This window comes from Pleuronectes platessa, chromosome 18 (genome assembly GCF_947347685.1).
Source record: "Pleuronectes platessa chromosome 18, fPlePla1.1, whole genome shotgun sequence".
In the NCBI taxonomy this organism is placed as follows: Eukaryota; Metazoa; Chordata; class Actinopteri; order Pleuronectiformes; family Pleuronectidae; genus Pleuronectes; species Pleuronectes platessa.
In genome coordinates, this window is record NC_070643.1 from 2,302,450 (window position 1) to 2,329,373 (window position 26,924).

The 26,924-nt window shown below is 43.0% G+C and overlaps 1 protein-coding gene and 1 long non-coding RNA gene across 3 annotated transcripts in view; one reads left to right on the forward strand and one right to left on the reverse strand.

Moving 5' to 3' along the window:
- phf14 (PHD finger protein 14) overlaps positions 1 to 5,266 on the reverse strand; it is a 95,184-nt gene extending 89,918 nt beyond the window's left edge. For both annotated transcript variants that reach the window (XM_053446453.1, XM_053446454.1), the window contains exons 1-3: positions 5,161 to 5,266; positions 3,595 to 3,705; positions 445 to 1,187 (exon numbers count right to left, since the gene is read on the reverse strand). In XM_053446453.1, coding sequence (XP_053302428.1) covers positions 445 to 1,187; positions 3,595 to 3,705; position 5,161 — 855 coding nt within the window. In that variant the 5' untranslated portion in view covers positions 5,162 to 5,266. The remainder of the gene's footprint in view (positions 1 to 444; positions 1,188 to 3,594; positions 3,706 to 5,160) is intronic.
- On the forward strand, positions 4,424 to 11,745 carry LOC128461518 (uncharacterized). The gene is made up of 4 exons (XR_008342270.1): positions 4,424 to 4,571; positions 8,324 to 8,456; positions 10,703 to 10,759; positions 11,180 to 11,745. It is a non-coding gene; the product is annotated as an uncharacterized LOC128461518 (long non-coding RNA).
- The last annotated feature ends 15,179 nt before the right edge of the window (positions 11,746 to 26,924 follow it).

The window sequence follows — 26,924 nt, forward strand, 5'->3', positions numbered from 1 at the left end:
ACTAGGGGTCTCACCATGGTTTCAAGTATTGTGGCAGGAAACAATTTCCCAGCCTCTGAACAACTTTTATTAGAACTGGTTTGGTGTCCTGCACTTCCCAAGAAAAATATATATTGCTAAATGTGTCTATCTGCTCTTTGTTGCTCGGCAGGTAGAGGACAGTTTGTTTATGAAAGCACCGTTTTATTCCTGCTGGCAACAAGGCTGATGAGAGGGAGCTTGCAGCCTATGAAAATCAAAACGATGAGCTAAAACAGGCTCAAAAATGTGGTTCTCTGTGGTTATCTCCACAAGTGATATCTGCCATATTGCACAGTCAATTTGTCCCACTGTGTGAAAAAAGGGAATAATGCAGCCTTAAATCTGCTTTGGAGTAAACTCACTCTACGCTCAACCAAACATCTATCATTCCATTACTGAGCCTTTGTGAGACTGGAGATTTACCTCATTGCCCTTTCCCTGGGACATGCTGTCATTCGTAAGCTCTTCATCGAAGGTACTGGTGTTCTTCGCCTTCTTCATGGGCTTCTTCACTTCTTTATCAGTATCACTGCTACTGTTGTTGTTGTCATCACCCTCTTCCTTGTCATCGTCGTCATCGTCATCGTCATCATCATTATCATCGTCGTCGTCGTCGTCGTCATCATCACTTGCGCTGCCACCCCCCTCTTCATCAGTGCCCCCTTTCTGGGTGGCTGCTTTGCCTTTTTTCTTCCCTGCTGTGGGTCTCCAGTCATTATCATCCTCGCTGTCATAGTCGTCCATCTCGTTTAGCTCTTCCATTGTGGTGAAGTCCAGCAAGGGACGGTTCCTGCGAAAATTCCATTTCTTGGGCTCTGCCTGACTCTCATCAGTGTTCACACTGCCAGAGCCAGAAGCAGAAGCAGTATCAGAAGCTGGAGTGGGCTCGGGCTCCGTCTCAGGCTCAGGCTCTGATGTTTTCCTGCTCTTGCGTCTGCCTTTAGGCGGGGTGACAGTAGGTGTGTCTTTGGTTGGGCTGTCTGACGAAGGTTGCTGTTTGGTCTTCTCTTCATCTCCTGTTAAATTTTCATCAGCAGCCAGGTCTTTGGCCTCCTCCTTGTCTATACCATCGTCTGCAGAGGCAGCATTGTCCGATTCGCTTCCTGTACCTGCAGCACTCGCTTTAGACCCTTCTTCATCACTGCCATTGCCTGTGCCGTCTGATCCTGTCAGAACACCAAACAACCACAAATGAATCAAAACAGATTAGAAGAGTAGGAAATGGGTCATTTTCAAAGGCCTGGTTGGTGCTCAAGCATTTGTAAGGAAATGTGTAGGCAGGTGTGTTTAAATTAAACTCAAAATAAAAATTATAATAATTACTAAGAAACATTTTTTAAGACATTCCATCAATTAACATACTTTGTGGGGCAACCTTGACCTTTGAGCTTTGTCTACAAAAATAAATTCAACTTCAAGCGAATGTTTGTGGCAAATGTGAAAGAATTTCCTCAAGGCGTTCCGGAGATATTGCATTTACATGGAAAACATTTATTTGTGAGATCACAGTGACCTTGACCTTTGACCACCAAATTCTATTCAGGTTACCCTGTATGAATATTTGTGTCTCATATAATGATATCCTCTTCGGGCATTCGCTCACTCGATTCTTCCTGATAATGTTATCAGAGAGCTGTGGTCACAGTGAAAGTTTTTATTGGAAAAGCCTCGAAATGATACAAGGGAAGTCAAGAAGACTATTCTTGGCTGCATATTTTCGAGAGCAATGCAGAAGCAACAACACAGCAGGGTGTTCAATTAACGAAACAAACCTCAGCTAACTGATGTACAGGGGCAAGAAAGACGAGTTATGCATTAGGAATGACCTGTTTATTCTGCATTATTGGTTATAAGATGTGACAACTGTGTGTCATACAGAACAATATCAGTTGTCAATAGTTTGTGTGTTGCCAGTTTAAGCACATTGTATGTGTGAATACATGCGACATAGATGCAGACCAGAGCACATTTTATCATCAATTAATGCAGAAAAACAGATTCCCTGAAATTTTCTTGCCACTGTAAGTAGGTGATAGAAAAGGAAGGCAGCATGACACTGGACAATGACTGGCAGGGCAGTTTGCTCCATTGGCCTCTCCAACCATCTCTACTCCAGTGCTGACTTTCAATGAAGTCAGCAAAGACACTTCTTTATCAGACGCGGGTACGGCCTCCCTTACTGCCATCCAGAATGACTGAGCATTGGGCCGACAGCGTGGTCAGCAGCCAGGCAGGACAAATGCTGCACGACGCACTGGGATTTTATGATTGAGCTAAGAACAGCACTCACACTCATCCTTTCTCTGACTGTGCTGTTTTCACATCACAGATGATGCACAAATGCAATAAAACAACAGACAAATGTCGGCTGATATGAAAGTTTAGTGAGGGGCAGCTGCTGTGAAGGTGAGCTGAACTGACACTGACAGGGCAGTGAACAACACATTTCTTATATTTGTGTGCACAGTGATACAGCAGAGTGTTCAAAAAAGAATAAAATACGAGTTGAAAAAATTAACCAATAAACGACAAGCACATTGCAAATTAATTAAAAGAATATAATCCAGTTCGATACTTTACTTTAAGATGCTGACTCGGAAAATCTTTATTTGGGGGCAGCCCTACAAATGCCTACTCGTAGGTTAAGGGCTTTCAGCCAATTAATTTTTTCTGAATCTTTACGGTCATAAGGGTTAAGTCAGCTGCTAAGGTCTTAGGGGATGCCGACTGTCCGCACCACAAATCCAAAAGTGGGAGATCATTGCCTTTTCATTCCCATAATTTTTTCCAGAGGAGGTGCATGTGTTATCCCAAATGACGCAGTGAGACACTCCGTAGTCTACATGCTTTAAACGTGCGACAGATGCAAAAATAAATATATATATATATATATATATATATATAGATGTGCATACTGTCTCCACAAAGGGGTCCAAAACAGTTTTATCCTCCTTTCAAAAATGGAACGATAGCTTATAAGCTGTAGTATTATTACAGTTTATCTTTTGGAATATGAAATGAGGGGAACTCTTCCATAAATCAACTTTAATCTCAAAACATAGGTAAACATATTGTACAGAAAAACTGCCACATTACCATTTTCCATTAATCAGGTAACTATTGGTGAGTCTGCATTTGTTCTTTTTGGACAAAGTGAAGGGTAAGCAGTTTTCCAGATCGCTACACACTAAGCTTCAGTGCCGAGGCCTGTTTGAGCCCACAACTCTAAAAAAAAAAGTATAAACTGGCCCTGATAAACGTGGTGTAATGGACAAGAGGTGCTTGAGAGACTTGCGCGACAACTACATTAGACAAAGATCAGTAAATAAATCACTGGCAAAATTGTGGGAAATGTGGTCTTCATTAAAACTAGTGCCAGTAAGATGGGGGAAATGTGCTGTCATCACTTGCAACATTAGGTCGCAGGATACAGACTATTGTCACAAGCTGAATGTTTGGAAACCAAATTTGTATGTGTACACAATATCTATATATGGCAATGTTTCATAAGAATATGAAATTACATACTGTACAACTTAAAAGGTGACTGGATGTTTCACAGTCCATGCTTACCTGAGGCATCTCCCACTTCAAAGTCACTGTCATCTGAGCTGTCATAATCCAAGGCATCTAAGAGGGAGGCAGCGAGTGGCTTCACCTGCCGGCGCTTCAAACTGCGGTCCACTGACAGAGGAGAATCGCAGAAATCAAAGTCTGAGTAAACGTATGTCAGTAAATAACACAGATCCTCCAGTGTAACATTATGGCATCAGATACCAGTTTTGAACAATATTTGTTGTTTTAAGTAGTGACTGTCATTGAACCACAAAATGCTTCAGTTTGTAGGTGAAGAGCAGAAGCACACGAGTCAAATTGGCATACTAGTAATGATGATCATATGACATTAAAACAAGACTGATATAATATCAGTATTTGATAGTGGAGGGCAGTATCTGTCGTGATGAAAATAATGATAAGCCAAGAGACCCCCAGCAATGACAAACCATACAACATAAACATGGAGGGTTAGTGGGAAGGAATATATGTCCCAGTGAACATTAGTAGGACATTTGTGTGTGCCAGCAAATTCACATCTGGTTAAACTACAGCAGTTACAACACACAATACCACATATTGAGAGCTTCAGCCATGTTGTGCTCCATGCATCTCTCGAAGTTGGGTGAATCTGCAGCCTAAACTTCACTGTATATCTACTGTAGCCCCAATGGTACATGATACATCCTAGCAACACTAAACTTCTCTGTGGCTTGTGGAATACTGTTATTCGTGTCAGATTGTCTTTCTAATTGCCATTTACAGTTGTTCTGCCTGTTCTTAATTCTATTATTGAGCATCGATGTCCTGAGTCAGACCCTGACCAGCTCTTTCTCCATCAGTGCTTTAAGGGTGGCGGGTGTTGATCGCTCTCCTTCCTGTACAACCAGCCCCGCGACCGATGTTTGTACAAACCTTGCTAACGTGAGGCTCAAGCACTATGGTTAATTTAATAAAAAGGTAACAAGTTTGATCGGATGTCGCCGAACAGCCTGGTGAGATTCATGAACACTCCTCACATGCACACTACGTTTAGCGTTAGCATAGTGTTAGCAAACAGAGCGCACCACTGTAGCTCCGCAGCTATCAAGCAACTGCACAACACTGTACTATAAACTGCTGATAGAAATGTCCTGTTCCTTCAAACAGAAGTTAATCACGGAGACTAGGTCGACCTCAAAAGCTACAGCGTACATAGTTATTCTGTCTGCTTCAAGCTGCGTTGCTACCTCACATCGTCAACCAGGGGAACTAGCTACTTGTAGCAAGCATTGGCTGTAACAGTAGCATTCAAATTACAACGTTGTTATGTAAAACATTGAGGCAGTTTCACGTATTTATGAGGATGAACACAAAGTAAAGGGTAGGATTTACACACTACACGTATACCACATCAGTATTAGCATTAATAGCAACCCCACTTGCTCGTCACAAAGCATAGCTGGTCTAGCTTAGCCGGCTAGCTGCTACTTAGCAGCAGTTCGAGCCTGGAAATGAGGTTATTATTCGGCACACGACAAATCTAAATCCACACAATCGTACAGAATCTAAGAGGAAAATTGCAGCGTGGAAAGCAGCACTCACTTTGTGGTTCGTTATTACTACAAGGAACGAGGCAGCTCTCCTGTTAGCAGCATGTTATGTGGACAATGGAACACACGGCAGTGACGTACACACGACTGGATGTTGTTGCCATGGGGACAGTAAAGGATGACGCTACAGGATGATTTTTTAAACAGAAAAGCAATATAGGCCTAGAAATAACTTAAAACTACATATATTATGTATTGTTTAATATTTTAGTTTTAAGAGTTTTTACATGTCAGACTGCATATATACACTCCTGATCAAAATCTTAAGACCAGTTAAAAAATTGCATGAATTTGCATTTTGCACTGTTGAATCTTAGGAAGGTTCTAAGTAGAGTTTCAAAATGCAAAAAGAAGAAATGGGAACAAGAGACCAAAAGTTGTGAGCAGGCAATTTATTGAAAACAACAATTTAACTCAAATAGGCTGTTCATCAACTGATCAAAAGTTTAAGACCACACCTAAAAAATAAAAAAAACCCCTCCTAAAACAGAAATTAAAGTGTCAAAAACTGACTCAGTAATGAGTAGCTCCACCATTATTGTTGATCACTTCAAAAATTCGTTTTGGCATGCTTGATGCAAGTGTTTCCAAAAGGCTAGTGCGAATGTTGCGCCAAGTGGTGAAGATGTCTTCACCAAGGGCATCCACTGTCTGGAACTGAAGTCCATTTTTGTAAACTTCCCTTGCCATCCATCCCCAAATGTTCTCAATTGGATTAAGATCAGGGGAACACGCAGGATGGTCGAAAAGAGTGATGTTATTCTCCTGGAAAAAAGTCTTGGTCAGACGGGCATTGTGAATTGGAGCGTTGTCCTGCTGAAAAACCCAGTCGTTACCACACAGACGAGGGCCCTCAGTCATGAGGGATGCCCGCTGCAACATCTCCACATAGCCAGTTGCTGTTTGACGCCCCTGCACAACCTGGAGCTCCATTGTTCCATTGAAGGAAAAAGCACCCCAGATCATGATGGCGCCCCCTCCACTGTGCCGCGTAGAAAACATCTCAGGTGGCATCTCCTTGTCATGCCAGTAACGTTGGAAGCTATCAGGACCCTCAAGGTTAAATTTTTTCTCGTCAGAGAATAAAACTTTCTTCCACCTTTGAATGTCCCATGTTTGGTGCTCCCTTGCAAAGTCTAAACGGGCAATTTTGTGGCGTTGAAGGAGACGTGGCCTTTGAAGACGTTTCTTGTTTTTGAAGCCCTTCCTTCACAGATGCCGTCTGATGGTTATTGGGCTGCAGTCAGCACCAGTAATGGCCTTAATTTGGGACGAGGATTGTCCCGTGTCTTGACGGACAGCCATTCGGATCCTCCGGCTCAGCGCCGGTGAGATTTTTTTGGGTCTACCACTTGATTTTTTTGTTCCATAACCCTGAGGATCTTTTAAGAAATGCAAAATGACTGTCTTACTGCGTCCAACCTCAGCAGCGATGGCACGTTGTGAGAGGCCTTGTTTATGCAGTTCAACAATCCTACCACGTTCAAAGACGGTGAGCTTTTTTGCCTTTGCCATCAAGAGATCTTCACAGTGTGATTACTTGACAGGAAATGACATGGAATCCAAATTTTTGCACAGATTTTAGCTTTTAAAGGCTGTGGTCTTAAACTTTTGATCAGCTGATGAATAGCCTATTTGAGTTAAATTGTTGTTTTCAATAAATTGCCTGCTCACAACTTTTGGTCTCTTGTTCCCATTTCTTCTTTTTGCATTTTGAAGCTCTACTTAGAACCTTCCTAAGTGGAGGAATGTTAATGACTTTTTCAATCACTACAGTTGCTATTCTTTTAACCCTTACATACTGTTCATATTCCATGCCTTGACAGTATAGTCTGGGTAATTTTTGACCCGGGCCAAGAATTTCCTAACAAAAATTGTCTCTGCCGTATTTTGAACTACAGATCTATTTAGAATGTATAAATAGACTATTTGGCATTAATAAATTGATGATTTATTCTAAATTAGTGCTTCAAAGAGCAGGGAGAGGGTATTTTTTAGGTTTACACCACCCGTTTCCAGAGACAAACATCTACTATCATGTCCTGTTTAACCTAAGACATGACAACATACCAGCCATAATGATTTGATTACATTTTATTGAAGGTGAAAATGGCAAGAATATTCTGGTATTTATTATATAACCATGTATAACCATTATAATCGTTAAAACCGAGTCACTTGGATGACATTTTCTGCTGCCATCCTGCCTGCAAGTTGATGTGGAAGTGAGGACCAACGTCGTTTTTCGACATAAATGTCTCCACGCTGCCTGCTCCTCTCCTTCAGAGTCATCTTCGTCAGAGGGACTGTAATCAGAGTTTTCCTCCATGTTGTCTTCCTGCATTGACACATCCTCTTCTCTAAATCACTATCAGTTTCCTCGTCTTGGAAGATCGGATCAAGGGCCTGTTGCACAATATGACTTGCTGCCATAACCTCAGTCACTGAAATGGCAGCTAACTTTCCTTTATAATCTGATGACCACCCAACACCTCTGTGATCTCAGTTAGCTCAGAATAATGGATTCAAATTAGTTTATTTTTAGATTGCTTGTGCTTACAGGTGCAGATCTCGTGTTAGGGGCAAGGCATCCTCTGACCTCTGTTTGACTATATGATCACTTCTATGCTGTTTTACTCTTTCACTGTCTGAGATTCCCCCATGAACCTTCAAAGACCAGCAGGTGCCTGTCTCTGAAGGAACCCGGGCAGATGTGGTGGGAACAAAGACACTTCTTGTGAGAGTGTCAATTTCCCCCCTGAACTCTGTCATTGCTGTTCCATAAAAAACACACACAGACATGGCACGTACAGTTCACCCTTTCAAGATTCCCTTAAACCACAGTTTTCCTTGATTTGACGCTGGTGGCTCTAAAATCCAGCCTCAATGTACTAACATTTGTAGCATCTCTACGTCTAGTGTAAGTATACATTGTTTGTGTATTTTGGGTCATTATAGGAAATGTCATCAAATTTCAGGCTGAGAGAATGAAATTTACTGTATTTTTACTGTTGTCAGATGTGAAAAAGGGTCAAATTTGACCCAAACATTATGTAAAGGTTAAACTGTTGAGTGTTGTGTTGTAAGATGGTTTCTAAATTGTGTTGAATTAATGAATATACAGCCATGTAACATTGGTTTATGTGTGTGTTCAGCTTTGGCTTGTTTGGAAGTCTAAGCACAGGTGGATCCGCCTGCTTTGGATTTCTGCCTTGCGCAGGGTCTTCAGCTTGGAGCCCCCCTTCACAAGAGTGTTATCACTGTTGATAACCTGAAGAAATTCAAAATGTGTGTTTGAAATGAAGGATAACTGTAAAAAAAACTGCAATGAGGTTGGTACAACTGTATAGTTGCATTTGCAGAAGACATTTTATATTTCAGTGTTCAATATTGGCGGTTGGCACAACAAAATCCAGTACCCTGATATCAACTGCATTACATAACTCAGGCTTATCAGTCCATGTCGAAGCTTACAATAGAGGAAAAAGAAAAACAACAAAAGCAGGGCAACAGAAAAGAAGGAAAAAATACAAAATCAAACACCATATAGACAAACATTACAATAATTATATGACAAATCACTACATGAGAATCTCACCCCCAGGTCAATAAGTTGATTTTAAATGAACATGTGTCACAACATATCCAATAATAATGATAAACATTCATACATTGTTATATCTGACTACATCTGTTTCCTGGGTAACAGTTAAACAATGTAATGCATCCCAATACATCAAACAACTTAAATAGCACTGTACACATAATGCATACAGTACCTTCATGAAACCACATTTAAAGTCACTAGGAAGATTCCTGCATCCACTGCCTCATTTATATAGCCCTTTAACAAGGTGTGACATCCTCTGCCCTTAACCCTGAAAAAGAGTAAGGAAAAACTACAGAAAAAAAACTTTTAACAGGGTAAAAAGAAAGTAGAAACCTCAGTGAGCCACATGCGAGGGATCCCTCTCCCAGGACGGACAGAAGTGCAATAGATGTCAAGTGTAAAGGAGAACATCATCAAGATAAGGCTATTTAAAACATTGGTTAGAATAAACAGTTTGTCGCATAATGGAAGGTCAATGAATTGATGGATTACTGTCAGTAATGGTTGAGTATCTGAGGAGAAATATTGTATATCAAGCACGATTAGCCAGCACGATTCAGGATCTGCCATTATGATCGCGATCTCTGATTCGCGATCCATCATCTTAATCCACAATGTGGCTGCTATCGCCCTGGATCTGCGGGCGATAGCAGCATAACTAAGAGCAGGTCTAAGACAAGCCTGGACTGGCTCTAACTATAAGCTTCATCATAAATGAAGGTTTTAAGGATATTCTTAAACATAAGTCCAATACACCCCTGTCACCAATAATTAGATTATCTGTTGCTTCTTAGTTTTGTATCCTTGCAAACACACACACACACACACACACACACACACACACACACATATATATATACATAAATGTACTGTATATATATATATATATATATATATATATATATAATCCCCCAAACTGAAGAAATGGGAAAGTTCCTTAAATAATGCAGTCACATAAACTTGTACTTGGGCTCATGTTGAAAATGTGCTTTGTTTCTGTTGTCCTCCTTCGACTTTGCCAATTTAGCAAATAAGAAACGATTAAAATAAATGAGCCTAGATTGATCCTGATCCACGGTAAGGGGAAGACTGATGGGCCAGGCAAACAAAAAGGATGATTACACCTGTCGTTGCTTGATGACAAATGGCCCTGTATTGTGCTGGAGAGGGGAAGTTTTTTTTTTCTCAATCAGCTTGTATCAAAACACTTTGGGGATATCGTGGTAACCATCAATGTCATCATCACTATCGGTGTTTTCATCGTTTTCTCTCATGCTGTTGCTCTGATCAACATCGAAGCCTGTGATGAAGCGCGATAGTTTTTAAAGGGATATGTCAAGCAGTTGGTCTGAAAGTGGAACCAATGTATTATTGTTTGTGAGTCCAGCTGGGAATTTAATAGAATTACATTCCTTGTAGGGTCACGTTTCCCCCAAAATTGGAGTATATACAATTCCTGAGTAGTTAGTGCAGTGAAAGCTAGCTTCTTAACATTAGGTTCAATTCAAGTCAATGTTATTAGTATAGCGCCACAACACAACACACATTATCTCAAGGCACTTTATAGTAAGGTTGAGACCATACATGATAATAGAGAAACCTTATGAACTGGCAAAAATCTCTGGCAAAACCAGCCTCGACTGGTTGGAATGAGCAGAGAAATATGATGGAGAGAGGAGATGATGGTGCGAAAGAGGGAAGAGAAAAGAGAGAGGGGGATTTCAATGGGACATTTAATTCCACACAGTATGTTTATGACAATGACTGAGCTTCATGATAATGCAGATTGTGAACAGGGGTCGTGCTGAGCCACCTTTTTTTTACTTTTTCCCACTTAACAATTTTATCGGTCTCATGGCATGAAAATTCAAATAACATTTGAGTGTTCGAGTGGTGAATGCTTTATTTTATTCCTTTCCCACAGAAATTCATGGAACAAAACCCGAGAGAGAAATCCAAACAGTCTCCTCAACAACAGCAGGTGAACACTCAGTTCAAGGTCGGGGGTTAATACCAAATGTTGAGACAGGATGTGAGGCGGATTTTGGAGGCATCATTAACACAGACAAAGTGGAATGGAAAGATGCTGAGTCTGCCTGGGTGCTGAGAAAAGAGATGCAAGTTGAACGTTTTCAACCTGAGCACTGAGGCTTCATAAAGTACCAGAGTTCAGTCAGAGGCTGAGCTGCACACAAACACTCACACACACTCCACACACACTCACCTGACTTTTGCACAGAGGAAACATTGGGTATTTTTGGTCAAAGTCACACAAAAGGCAGAATGTTAAAACTTGCTTTGCTTTCTGTTTGAACAAAGCTTTATTTAGTTCTCCTTCAACCTTTGGCATTGAACTCAGTCGAACGACACGAGGTGTGAATGTGTACTATTTTCCTTTCAGGTCCAAATGGAAATGATCATGCTTCCAGACTGAGGGTGGAGGAATATCTCACCTCAAGATGAATATCTCACCTCAAGATGAATATCTCACCGAAAGCTTTCGGTGATATCACATGACCTTCATTAGCCGAACATCAGATCATGTTTGCTCATTCATCACAAGCACCTGTACTTCAAAATTATGATATTAATATAATGATGATGTCCTCACCAAGATACTACTACTACTAGTTCACACAAGTATTCCAAAAACAGAACAAACAAGCTCAATAGAATAGAAATAGAGAATGTGTACCTGTGTGGTTATAACATGTTTAAGGCACATTTAGAAACAGGTGAACAAAACTAAATATAAACATAAATACCATTAATATGGATAAAATACAACATCAATATTAATTATAAAAGGTTGGAACCATTATATTCATGAAATAGTATTTTGCCATTACTTCCACCCAGGAATGGCTCGATATTATAATTTTTTTTGAAGATATTGGCCGAAATAGTTTCACAGTTTTCACTATTATCATTAATGTATAGTGTCAGCCGCTCCTTCTGCTGAGCAACCGAAAGTAAACAAGGATTTCTCGTCTTGCTGTGAACTCCTCAGAGTTTTTGGTTCGGTGATGGTAGAAATAAAGTTACTGCAGTTCCCTCTTCTAAACTAAGGTTTCAGTCAAATGGCTCGCACACACAAACAAGCGCACTGCTCACACACACCATAGATGCAGGACACTATTTGGATATCGTAATTTTTACAATTCTTATGGTTATTAAACCGAGACCTTATGAAACCGTAGTTATTGTAAAATCGGTTCATCCCGACTTCCCTACTTCCACCCTGCTAACCCGAACACATACCCTGCCTGCACTGCTGGGCTTTGACTTTATGTTATTGGACAGGACATCTTCTCGATTTAGACCAACCCAAATATACATAGCTAGCAAGCTAATGAAGAAACGAGATATGGCTAATCAAGTAAAAATGATGGTAAACATCATAAAAGAGTATAAAATTTAATACAGGATCCAGTGATGCCAGGCTTGTCAAGTTGTTCAGGAATGCCAGGCCAGACAGTGATCATATTTTAATCTGGAATACTTGGATATAAATTACTCTCTATTTCGTAGAAAATTACGTCCTGGATGCTTGAGTCATTGTAAACAATGAACCTTACGAGACTGAGCCCCCTGTGTCGCAGCCCCACCCTCTGGAACTCTCCACGCTGAAATCTGCAATGCTGCATCTCCTGGATGTCTTTAAAATGCTCTTCCAACTCCACCTGTTCACCAAGGCCTTTGTCACTCCTCCCTGCTATTAGTGCTGTTTATTTCTCTACTGTTTTGAATAGATTCTTTTCTTTTCTTTTCTTTTTTGGTCCCAAGCGACACATGTAAAGTACCTTGGGTCTCTTGAAAGATGCTACATAAATTATGATAAAATTATATATTATTAATTGGAAGAACAAATAAGGTACAGAGAGATAGTGTATACATACTGACAATTAAGCTCAACCATTTATGACCCCTACGGCTAAAATGAAATGCAGCAGAAGTGGATGCTTTTGGCTTGAGTGAAGTTGGATTTAAAGTGAGCAGTAGAGGAAGCTGTGCAGGCACGATGCAGGGAGCAAAGATCTTGAGGAAGCGTCCTACCTCAGATATCAGTCAGCTTGATGAACCAGAGGACAGAAGCAATTACACTGAGAGCGAGAATAACACAGGGTTTTGGAAATAAAAACATTACTATAAGGACGCACCATGACAGGTAAGGTTTAAAACCTCATTTGAAGAGGAGTAATTTCATTGGACGTTATTTATGCACCCTGTGGTAAAATGTACCAAATGTCTGTGTTGATGTACAGCCCCCTCCAGCCCAAGAGTTTGCATTTAAATTGGACTATTTATCCATTCATATGATGTAAATCATGTGACACAATGTTTTGCATATACTGTATCTTTCGTGAAAGCGCTTTAACATTTCATTCTAGACAGTGAATTGTATCACTACTCCACTAGCAGTGCCTGATGAAGTCTTAATGCAATAATATATTCACTGGTACGCAAACAATTACTTCTGAGGCACGCCAAAACAAATAATATGTAAGTGTCATTTTCTGCTCTCACCAAAACTAACATTTAAATTTGCTAAATTAGCGACTCACAACTGAGGGAAAACACTAAAGCTTCAGCACAGGTACAAATTCAGTCTGATAAGGCAATCTGATTTAGACTTTTGTAGTCTATTAAAAAACTGTTTAAAAATCTGTTTTAGACATTATCTTCCATGTCAAATAAAAAAGTTGGAATGTGTTGAATTCTTTCATTATTCTGGTTCTCTAACCGCTCAGATCCTTCACATCTGTCCTTGACCTCAGAGGTTGAGGAAAAGTGATGATGTTTTTACATTGACGCCGCATGATGGTGCTTGGATTTGCGGCTGTTGTACTACTGTGAGGGTTATAACAAGTGGCACTACGGCCAATACTATTTATGTTTTGTATAAAAAGGGCTATAAAATATGTTGACTTAAGTAATAGGGATATTCCACATCTTGTCCTATATTCTAAATGTTTTGTTATATTTTTCTATATTGTATTGTTTTAAAGAGAAACACATGAAAATGTCATGGCTAAAAAGATAAATATAATATTTTATGATGTTAAAAGGGTAAAAACTAATTCAAATTAATCTATGAATTGAATTATTCATTGTAGACCTATTTAGGGATAACAATAATATAATAAATGCCTATAATAATTATAATAATTATATCAATAATAATAATAATAACAGCAGACTCGTTGGTGTTTAGGTAAAGTTTTGACAATAATGGAAAACACTTTACATTTAACTTGGATTCTCCTCTTGCTGAAGAGGGTGGGCCTTTGTTGGACCTGTCACCTCGATAACTACAAGTCCTGCTTCGTACTACAGGCCCGGGTTTGCTCCAAATTTTTCGTTGCTTCTCAGTTTCTCAACATCTCAAAAACGTATACACTGGTCGATTGCTCAGTTTACTACCCCTCAAACACATTTACTCCAGCTCTTTGTTCTATTCCTTATTTTCGACTCTATCATAAAATTTAATTAAAAAATGTCCTAACGTCCCAACCCTTTACTTCCCCCCTTTGTACATCCAGGATGAGTCCCTTAAGAGGAGTTATTTCAGCTGTTCTCATCAGTGTAAACGTTCACAACAAACTTTAGGACCCACACACATTAACACATATACAGCACAAGTATAAGCAAGGTTAATAGATGTCATGGAAAGTCTATTCATTAGTCCTGGTATCTTGACACTGTGTTACCGGGTCGTGAATAGACTCCTCTCAGTGAAGCGGCAAATCCAACCGTTTTCAGATAGGCTTTCAGCTCTGCCACTTTGCATGTTACGAGTTTTCAGTCATGTTCAAAGACTGCCTCGACTGGAGATATTCCCGAAAAAAATGCAGATGGCATGTGTCTGACAACTTCCAATTTCCTTTAAAAGGTGCAACTATTTATAAAACTTCCAGACACTGTCTCCTTGGCACTTTAGACACAGCTTCCATTTCTCTGATGGATTAGCTGTCATATCCCGACAGCGCAGTGCTTCTTTCACTTTATGGACGTCTCTGTGCTCCTGACTGTGCACTGCAAACTGTAGTTTTTCTCCCGTATAATTACGCTGCTGTTTCTTGCCTCTTTGTATAAACAAACAGTCAGCACAACTGAATAATCATGACTTTGGGAGGGTTTAAGTCTGGTGGTGCTCATAAACCATGTAAGGTAATCATCATCACTTTCTACCTCGTCAGGAATGTTAATTACCTCCGTCATCATGATGTCAAAGTGATATACATGAGCCTTATGTTAGTGTGCAAGCGTGTGTTGTTTTACTTATACAGTAATAAGAAGTAAATTAGGTGATATAATTACAGAACTGTGAGTAATGTCTTTAAAGAGTTACCTTCATAGCCCTATCCATAGCAGTAAAACATAAACTCATTTAGCAAGTAAAGCATTTAAACTTTTTAGAATTACTTAGTTTTCTCCATTAACATTGATACACAAACAAGTATAGTCGTTTTGTGTCTTTACTGAACACAGCAGTGCTAGTTAACAAGTAAGTGAACCTTTGGACTCGAGATGTCTCATACAACTGCATTAATGGAAAACAGAAATAAAAGAGCCACAACCCAACTGTAAAAGCCACAACGCAAACAAAACCGCAACGGACAATTGATGTTGAAAGTGAAACGGTGGTTTGTAAATACCTGAACAATCCAGTCGCTGCTTATATTGTGATACTTGTTTATTTAGGGTGTTTGGTTCACATGCTTGGACGGCCAAACATGATTTAGTAAAAATTGATTGTATTATATATCGCTTTTCTTGTCTTAATGACCACTCAATGTGCTTTACAGTACAGGTTGTTGCCATTCACCCATTCACGCACACATCCATACAGTGCATCTATGGGCAGCACTTTTTCTATGACGTGCCATATGGGGTTCAGTATCTTGCCCAAGGACACTTCGGCATGCAAATTGAAAAGACTGGGATTGAACCACAGACCTTCTGGTCAGAAGATTACATGCATGCACACGATGAAGCAGCATCACAGGCAACCCAGATCGATATGTTTAGACGGTATGTACTGCCTGAAGGGGCAGCGGCCCCTAAATGGCATCAGTGTCACAGTTCCTCTGTGCCTCCAGTGGCCCTCCCCTCTCGTTTCTCCTTTTCCACAGGTGCTGTACATCCCGGTGATGACCCGGCTCTCCAGGCGCACCTGCACCAATCAACTCCGGGCTTTATCTGCCCTGGCTGTGCTGCGAGTCATCGCCAGTTCGTCCTCGTTACTACAGTGGTAGTTATTCGTTCTCGAATCAGTTAACTATCTCTGGATTAGAACCCTGTATTCTAACCCCCGTGTCTTTCCCTCTGTGTGTCAGGAATTAACCCTTGGACCCTCGTGTCTTCCTTAACCCTGAAGATCTCACGGAGCTCTCAGCCGTCCTGACTACCACCACCCTGAAGATCTCACGGAGCTCTCAGCGGTCTCGTCTACCACCACCCTGAAGATCTCACGGAGCTCTCAGCGGTCTTGTCTACCACCACGCTGAAGACCTCACGGAGCCATCAGCGGACCCGCAATTCTGTTCTCTCCTACGATCAATAAACATCCTTGAACGCACCACCACCGTGCTCTGTGTTTTGACTCTGTTCCAGGGTCCCTCTCGAGACCTCAGGTGTCACAGAACGAACTGGCCATTAAAACATGGACCCTGCAGAGTCCAAGGAACTTCACCACGCCATCACAGTACAAGGGAGCCTGCTCGGACAACATGACCAGACGCGCCACGGACTGGTAGCCTCTGTGAACGCCGTAGGAGTCCTGCTGACGCAGCTTAACGAGCGGCTTAATCCCTCCTCCGGCTCTGTCTCGGGAGAACCAGCAGCCCCGACGCATTCCGACCACCCGGGATCCTCACATCCCCACCCCAGAACGTTACTCCGGTGAGTTGGGGTCTTGTCGGCGCTTTTTGCTCCAGTGCTCTCTAGTGTTTGATAACCAGCCCCGTATGTATGATAATGACCGTGTTAAAATAGCTTTTGTTGTGAGTCTCCTCTCGGGTCGGGCTGCGCAGTGGGCCACGGCGCTGTGGGATCGAGACTCACGATTAAATTTTTCATTTGATCAGCTTCAAGCAGAAATGAAAAAGGTTTTTGACCACCCAGTTCGGGGCAAGGAGGCAGCCAATCGCTTGCTTTCGCTCCGACAGGGGACACGCTCTGTGGCAGATTACGCCGTGGAGTTTCGCATTCTCGCTGCGGAGAGCGGCTGGGATTCGCTCGCGCTGCAGAGCATGTTTTCGTACGGTCTAGGGGATAACATTAAAGATGAATTAGCAGCTAAGAATGACTCTGATTCCCTCGATGATTTAATTTCCCTAGCCATCAGACTTGATAACCGGCTTAGAGAGAGAGAGCGAGCAGGGCGCCAGCAGACCCCAGCTTCACTACCCCGCACCTCATTCAGTTCTCCTCCACCATATCCTGCTTCCAGCTCCTCCTCCAGGGAGGCCACGGAGGAGCCCATGCAGGTTGGGAGGGCCCGGCTAACGGCTATTGAGAGAGAATGGCGTTTCGGGAGTGGCTTTGCCTGTACTGTGGTCAGCCCGGCCACACTCGCTCCTCCTGCCGCCACCGGCCAAACGAGGAGGCTCATTAGGAGAGGAGGGAATCCTGGTGAGCCACACTCAGTCCTCCACGTCTCTAACTCCCTCCAGAACATTATTAGAGGCAAGACTGTTTTCCAATGAGTTGTCCCTTCCCCTCAAGGCTCTATTGGATTCTGGTTCGGACGAGAACTTCATTGACACGGACCTGGTCACGCAGAACAACATTCCGCTAACTCTCCTCCCTCAACCTAGAGAGGTTAGTGCCTTGGATGGTCGACACCTGGCCAGGATAACCCATCAAACCAAACCCCTCACCTTGGTGGCATCAGGTAATCACCGGGAGATCATCCAATTCCTGGTTATCTCCTCGCCTCATTCTCCCCTGGTTCTGGGTCAACCCTGGTTACAGCTCCATAATCCCCACGTCGACTGGAGGAGAGGCGTGGTGATCGGATGGAGTACACATTGCCACGCCAACTGCCTTCGTTCAGCCAGCCCGTCAGCTTCTCTTCCTCCATCTCCTCCTCCTCCAGACCTATCTCTGGTTCCCCCTGAGTACCACGACCTCCAGGAGGTGTTTAGTAAGGACAAGGCCCTTACTCTACCCCCGCACCGACCCTATGATTGTGCCATCACTCTCCTTCCGGGACACACACTTCCCTCCAGCAGACTTTACAATATATCCAAGCCCGAGAGAGAGACGATGGAGAACTACATCCAGGAGGCACTCAGAGGAGGACTCATCACGCCCTCTTCATCCCCGGTGGGAGCAGGGTTCTTCTTCGTTAAAAAGAAAGATGGCTCCTTACGGCCATGTATAGACTTCCGCGGTCTTAACAACATCACTATTAGAAACAAGTACCAACTCCCCCTGATCGACGCTGCTTTCAGCCCTTTACATGAGGCTGCAGTGTTCTCCAAACTGGATCTCCGCAACGCCTACCACCTGGTGAGGATCAAACAGGGGGACGAGTGGAAGACTGCTTTCAACACCCCGCTAGGACACTTTGAGTATCGGGTGATGCCTTTTGGACTCACCAATGCCCCTGCAGTGTTCCAAAACCTTGTTAATGATGTTCTCCGTGATATGATCAACCGCATTGTCTTTGTTTATTTAGACGACATTCTCATTTTTTCACGAAACCTGCAGGAGCACAGAGAACATGTCAGATTAGTGCTGCAGAGACTGTTAGAGAATAAACTGTTAAAGCTGAGAAATGTGTGTTCCATGCTCAATCGGTTCCCTTCCTGGGTTATATCGTGGAGAGGGGCCAGCTTCGGACGGACCCGGCCAAGGTTCAGGCAGTGACCGAGTGGCCGACTCCCGGGACCAGAAGACAGCTGCAGTGCTTTCTTGGCTTCTCTAATTTCTACCATCGCTTCATACGGAATTACAGTAAGGTAGCCACACCACTCACCAGACTCACCTCCTCTAAGATCCCTTTTACCTGGTCCCCTAGTGCGGAGAGAGCGTTTGTTGAGCTCAAGACGCTGTTCTCCACCGCGCCTGTACTGGCTTACCCGGATCCGTCCCTGCAGTTCGTGGTGGAGGTGGATGCTTCTGACTTTGGGGCCGGCACAGTCCTATCCCAACGTTCCCCAGGGGACGGTAAGTGGCACCCTTGTGCTTTTTACTCTCACCGTTTTTCTCCCGCCGAGCAGAACTATGATGTCGGTAACCGGGAGTTGCTGGCCGTCGTGTTGGCGCTGGGAGAGTGGCGCCACTGGCTGGAGGGAGCTGAGCACCCGTTCATCGTTTGGACGCATCACAAAAACCTGTCATACCTCCAGTCCGCTAAAAGACTAAACCCACGACAGGCTAGGTAGGCACTGTTCCTGGGACGTTTCGACTTTACTTTAACTTTCAGACCTGGATCCCGCAACATCAAGTTGCCCTCCATCCCGGCAGATGGCCCCCGTGACCCCTGTGACCCCCTGTCAGTCTCCGGAGACCATCCTTCCACCATCGTGCATCGTGGCAGCGGCCTTTTGGGAGTTGGAGTCCCGGGTCAAGGAGGCCCAGCTCACGGATCCCGGCCCAGGTAACGGTCCTCCTAACCGCCTTTATGTCCCGGTCCCCCTCAGATCCCAAGTGCTGGTATGGGGACATGCGTCCAAGCTGGCCTGCCATCCTGGGTACCAGCGAACTCTGGAGTTCATCCGACGACGCTTCTGGTGGACCGGCATGGCTCAGGATGTCCAGTCTTTCGTCGCTGCTTGCCCAGTCTGCGCCCGTGGAAAGGCCTCTCACCAACCTTCCTCTGGACTCCTCAGACCGCTCCCCATCCCCAGCCGTCCATGGTCCCACATCGCTGTGGATTTTGTCACAGGGCTTCCCCTATCCGCAGGTAACACTACCATACTCACCATAGTGGATCGCTTCTCTAAAGGCGTACATTTTGTTCCTCTCCCCAAACTCCCTTCTGCGCTCGAGACAGCTAATCTCCTCACCCAGCATGTGTTCCGGTTACACGGTCTGCCTCTGGACATTGTCTCCGACCGTGGACCCCAGTTCACCTCCCAGGTATGGAAGGCATTCTGCCGGGCTTTGGGGGCATCGGTCAGCCTGTCCTCGGGTTATCACCCCCAGACTAATGGACAGACCGAGCGAGCGAATCAGGATTTGGAAGCAGCCCTCCGCTGCGTTTCTGCACGACATCCCTCATCCTGGAGTGCTCACCTGGCCTGGGTCGAGTACGCCCACAACTCCCTCACCAGTTCTGCCACAGGTATGACCCCATTCACTGTAATGTACGGTTTTCAACCCCCCCTGTTTCCCTCACAGGAGGAGGACGTGGCCGTCCCCTCCATTCAACTCCACCTACGCCGCTGCCGGAGAATCTGGAGGGAGGCTCGTGCTGCGTTGGTTCGCACATCAGCCAGAAATGAGAGGATGGCCAACCGCCGTCGTACTGCTGCCCCTACTTACACGCCTGGACAGAAAGTATGGCTGTCCTCTCGGGACCTTCCACTCCAGGTGGAGTCGAAGAATTTGGCTCCCCGATACGTCGGTCCATATGAGGTGGTGAAGGTCATCAATCCGGTCACAGTACGTCTCAAGCTCCCCGCCGCTCTGAATGTACATCCGACTTTTCACACCTCCCTCATCAAGCCCGTCTCCACCTGTCCGTTGAGCCCTCCGGCCGAGCCCCCACCACCCACCCGGCTCATCGACAACCATCCAGCTTACACTGTCTCCAGCATCCTGGATGTCCGAAGACGAGGCAGGGGGTACCAGTACTTGGTGGACTGGGAGGGATACGGCCCGGAGGAGAGGTCTTGGGTCTCCCGACAGCTCATCCTGGACTCGACCCTTCTTCGGGACTTCTATCGTGCCCATCCTGACCGTCCTGGTAGGACGCCCGGAGGCGTCTGTTGAGGGGGGGGTACTGTCACAGTTCCTCTGTGCCTCCAGTGCCCCTCCCCTCTCGTTTCTCCTTTTCCACGGGTGCTGTACATCCCGGTGATGACCCGGCTCTCCAGGCGCACCTGCACCAATCAACTCCGGGCTTTATCTGCCCTGGCTGTGCTGCGAGTCATCGCCAGTTCTTCCTCGTTACTACAGAGGTAGTTATTCGTTCTCGCTCAGTTAACTATCTCTGGATTAGAACCCTGTATTCTAACCCCCGTGTCTTTCCCTCTGTGCGTCAGGAATTAACCCTTGGACCCTTGTGTCTTCCTTAACCCTGAAGATCTCACGGAGCTCTCAGCCGTCCTGACTACCACCACCCTGAAGATCTCACGGAGCTCTCAGCGGTCTCGTCTACCACCACCCTGAAGATCTCACGGAGCTCTCAGCGGTCTTGTCTACCACCACCCTGAAGATCTCACGGAGCTCTCAGCGGTCTTGTCTACTACCACGCTGAAGACCTCACGGAGCCATCAGCGGACCCGCAATTCTGTTCTATCCTACGATCAATAAACATCCTTGAACGCACCACCACCGTGCTCTGTGTTTTGACTCTGTTCCAGGGTCCCTCTCGAGACCTCAGGTGTCACAATCAGCTGCTCATCAACAGTGGCATTAGGCCCAGGGTTGGAAAATAGGTTGAGGCGGGGCACCCACTTGTCCCATACTGTCCTGATGGCAGCTAGCTTGTCTTTCTGCCGCCGAGCTGGTCTGTCGGCTCTGTTATCAAAGCAGATAATCCTGGAAATAAGACAGTGTTGCTCGTAAAAATTTTCTGCCATTTTATACACCCCACAGGGATTCTGTGGATTCCCCTTTTGGATTTGAAAACTTCAGCAAGGATAAGAACCCCAAAGCATGCCAAAAAAAAGTTTTTTGTCCATCTCATTCCACCTCTCGCCAAAACACGCTGTCCCTCCAAATTAGTGGAATCCAGAATGATTTTCTGGATGGAATCTGAAATGAAAAGTTCAAAGACTGACCACTATCCGTGTTGGCCCTGGTCCATATTTGTCCACTTGCTGGCTGATGACAGGTTTTTCTTGGAGTTGGCTGATGGTCATCTCATCCTCTTCTTCAAACTCACTCTCAGAATCTGAATTGACAGAAATAAGATCTTCATATTCGGAGAAATCTTCCTCGTCATTGTCTTCCAAAGCTTCTCTCTCTTCAAAAATCATTTCTAAGGCTCTCTGAGCTGAGAATCTTTTCGCCATCTTCATTGATTGTGATAAGGAGCCACATGTTCAAAGTTATGTATTTGTTGTATCCAGCCCCAATTTGTAGCTGAGATAGTGTGAGAGAAAATCTAGAATGTTTTCCGCAGGACAGAGGGTAAAATGTCCAGGAATGTGGGAGCAGAGGTGCTTAAAATGTCTAATTTACAAACTTTTCTTACCCCTGGGTCCAATGGACCTGAATCCCATAGGTAATATAAATGTGAAGGGGAGGTGTACAGTGTACAGCCATTGAAAATATGTTCTTTTATATATTCCTCACAGAAAATGAGCCAAGGCCAATGAGTCTGAGGTTGAACAAATTATGATCTGCATCATGTTTCTTTGAGCAAACATTGAAAACGGGCCCCACAGACAAGGGTTTTAATGAAGGAACAATTCATTCAGGACAATTCTTCTATTCCTCCTTTGAACAATTCTCTGAGCTAGATTCACAGCCTCTCTATTGTGTTGGGGTCTGGGCTCTGACAGACACGCAGTGATGAAGCTTCCTCTGTGGTGTCCTGCCATGGACACTAAGTGTAAATTGCATAGCATATGGTTGACTCAACCGAGATGAGCGGCGGCTGTGGCTCAGCAGGTAGACGATCATTTGTTTGATCCGAGTCGTCTCTTTCCACATGCTGTAGTGTCCTACCGAACCCCAAAATTGCCCCTGAAAAGCTGTGGCTGCACATAGATGTAATGTATGAATGTCTGTGTGGCAAAACAAATGTACTGAAAACAAAAACTCTTTAAGTGTTGTTAGGTGGTAGATGACAAAAGACCTATGTATGCATTTTACCAATTATCCTTAAAATGTCTTTCCTTGGGTTTATGTTTTTCTCCAGTCCAGTCCCAAAACTTGTGTAAACTTCCTCCGGTTTGCAGCAGCCAAAAATGAAGCGCTCATATATCCCACATTTAGGTGGTTTGAAGTTGTTCAAATGAGTCTAGTATGACCGCTCTTCATCTCTCGGGTGCAAGAAGTATTTGTCGACATGTCAACTGTCTGCTCCCACGTCACTGCTCAGAGACGCTGCCTGGACCTTCCCTGGTCTGTCCACCAGCCGTGTTGTGAGGACATAATCGCAGAAGATTTCCCATTTTGCACTTAGATTGCTGCTCACCATCATCCAAGCTGGTCGGGTATGATCACGGCCATGGCTATTCACTGCTGCTTATGCATTATAACGTTAGCAAATGAAAAAACTTGCAAAACTCACCAGACAGCTCATTTTAGACATAGATACTAAACTGCCAAATGGAAAGTCCACTTCTGACACCAGGTTTAGGTTGGTGCTGTTATAAAGATGCAACTGACCCTCATGTTAGTTGACAATAGGCTTTAGTAAATCAATGTCATTATTTTTCATACCAGATCCAGTTTGAAAACCACAGGGATTTTTTTCTTGAACGTAAAGGTTGGAGTTTGTTGTAGAAATGGAGCTGATGTCCTCTCAAGTATGGTTTATACAAATGAGTGTGCACATTGTGGTTTTGTGCATGTGTGCGTCTGACCTGGTGGACATTGTCTTCCTGGTAAATCTGGTCCCTCTAGCAGGCCTGCGTCTGAGCAGCAGCTTATCAGCTCCGACCAGAGTTACTCTCACTACTAACCACCTTCATCGCCTGAGAGGAAAATAAATTGCACCCTTGCAGTTAATAAGAATAAAAAATATATTGCGATCGAGTCTCACACAACCATTACAAATACCACATATCTGTAGCTGGGAGGGGAGAGGGAGCGAGAGGGAGGGAGAGAGGGAGAGAGTGTTTGTGTGCGGGTGTGCATGCTTTCGACAGTCATTGGAATGGTGAGACGTCTCCTAGTATCAGATGGAGGTTGGACCTGCTTCTCATGATGAACAGCTGAGGTGGTTCTTGCCCTCCGCCACACAAACATTTATTTCTTTTGCATTAAACCGCCAGTGTCATGGGTGCACATTGAATTCCTGACAAGACCGTGACGATGTCTATGGAAGGTAATTACATATTGAATGTTCTTTTTCTTCATTCAGCTCCTGGAGGGGAAAATCCATCTGTTGCGCTCACAGATTGTATGGTGAAATCATGTTTCCTCAAGCCCTCAAACGCAACCATTTACATCGATATCAAAACAGGTAGAGCAGTGCATGGTAAATTAATTTCTGGCAACGCTGCACATTGCAACACATGATTTAATAGAAAGATGTTGTGTTGGGTTACAGTGAATATTTTCGGAGATCTACTTAGCAACACAGTGCTTTTCTGTTAAACGTTTCTGAGACCTTTGTGAAGACAAGCATTGAAATGAGCTGGACTGGCGCATTGGATTGGTAATGGACAACCAGGTCAATACCATGTATGTCTGCTCCACTCTGCAAAGTAAAAGTGAATAATATGGCTATACCAATAACTGAAGTTCACTAATTACCACGATAATAATAATAATAGTAAAATCATAATCATATAATTCAGAAAAAATTACATTTCGGGTTATGTATTCTGTTTATCAAACTGAGATGTAGATTTATATTCATGTGATAATAGCACCTTTTAAAAGCTGCAGTAGCAGGCAACGAGGAAACATGTTGGAGCCGCTTTAGTTTAGCCTTAATACATTTTTGTATGTATTCTTTTGCCACAAAAAACAAACACACACATATATGCAGGCATATTGACTTTTAATTTGAAATACTAATTTAAAAAAGCATTCTGAAATTTTGGGGGGTAACCTTGCCTCTAGTAGGGCATGACGACTCAAAGATAATGCAAATAGTGCAACAAGTTCTGGCATTCCTTCCAAAAATAATTAAGAAAAATATTCCAATAACTCCAAGTCTGATCTATTTACCGATTGTTACAAACAAATTCTGTGGATTGAGGAACCAGCTGACTTGTGGGAAAATACAATTGTTAACAGAAAAGCAGGCTTTCTTCTGACTCCTGTCTCTGGTCCAAGCTAGACTAAATATATATTCTCAATACTGACCATAATCAGTGTCTGTGCTTTTAGCCATTGTTTTGTTAGCACGTTCTTGACAACAATTCAGGAGGATTCATGGTATCATAATTTGGCCCCTTAAAGGGTTACAACAAATAAACCTGTCTTGATACTTCACCTATTTCTTTTGCTTTCCTTTAGTCCACAGCTTTTTTCTTATCATCTCTCTTAAAAACATTGTGTCTGTACCTCCGTCCTGTCTTAAACCCTCCTGGGCAGCACCCTGAGGACGCTGCTAAACCTTCGCTGTGTCTGTGCCTCCGTCAGAGAGGAAATAGAGCTTTTGTTCCCTGTTGTAAGATCCACAGCTTCCGTCTGTGGGATTAGCTCTGGTAATTCACCGTCTTAGCAGGGGCTGGCTTTGGTTTTTCACGTCGCACAGCGGCTGCAGAGCACCACTGCTTTGGTTGTGTGAGGGGGCCCACATGGGATGGACCTACATGGTTCCTGGCAAATATTGGTACAATACATGAAACTACTGTGACTATCAGAGACCTATCTTGGAAACTGCTTTTAGACGAACATGTAGTGAGGACGAATTTGGAACCACTGAAACTACCACTATGTTACTCATATAGTTCATTTTACGGACAACACTATTTATAAGAGAAATGTTTGAAAATAGTTTCTTGGAAAGAGTTGGATAAGAATAATGATAAATATTGAGCTTGAGCCAGCAGACGATTCAGATATGAATCAGTTAATTATTTCCTCCTTCAAATACGTTCACTCCTGGATATTTACGAGTCATTTAATAAAGTTTCAAACTGAGATTTATATTTGACACGTTTTGTAAAAAGTCACATTGTGCGGATATGCTCCATCTGCTCAGAATGATCTACATCTAATTATGGAAATGTGTTCAAATAAAAATGTACTGTTTTGAGCATATGAATATTTAACATGCATTTGAGTTTATTTATATTTTTCCAGGAATCGTGTTTCATAAAGCCTTAGGTTTTTAATTGGATAAATTATATGATATGAAATAAAATGGGTTAGGGTTAGTGAATTTTTATATTTGTATTAATGATAAATACTGAATTTCTCATATTCATACCCTTGGCTATTAACCCATGAACCAAAGGCCAACTGTGCCAAAGTGAATTGAGAATAATTTAGAAAAGCAGACCAATATACAAGGTCCCACAATTAGTCTGCAGGACAAAAAACAGTCTGTGATAAAACTGTGGTGAGGCAAAGATCAGAGCAAAGGTAAAACATTTCTAAAGCTTTGATTGTTCCCAGAACAACAGTGATTGAAGGGAGATTGAAACCACTAAGACTCTTCCTATAGTTGGTTAATTGATCACTGTAAGGGTCCTTGTCAGGGACGTGATCAAGAACCACACAGTCAGAATAACCTCCATCATCCACGCGACCTCGGAACCAAGATAATAATACAAATTAAGCAAATCATAAATACAAAAAAAGCAATAAAAGATAATAACATGAAGTAGTAGATTAACATGTCCTCCTGACATTGGATGAAACACATATATGTAATCATGTCATCACTACGACCAAATATTTGTTATACTATCTTATGGTTATTATATATTATCTCATCAATATGACTTACTTTATCATATGTATGACTTTTTATGTCATAATTATGTCCTTTTATTTTACAGATATTACTTAATATCTCTTAACAGGCAAATCTAGAAAAATATGACTGTCTTATGAATGACTTACTATGTTATCGTTATGACTTTTTATGTCACAATTGTGACTTACTATCTCTTAATAGATGACTTAATGAATGTCATGTGATATTTATGATCCTGTATCGAATAAATATGGTTTTTTTGCTTCATAATTATGACTTTTTATTTCATCTTTTTTATTTGCCTGGCTGATGGTTCCTCAATATTGAATAATTATGTCTAATAATGTGATATCTCAAGAAAATAAACACTATTAGTCACAAATAGAAATAAAGACAATAGCTTTTAATATTC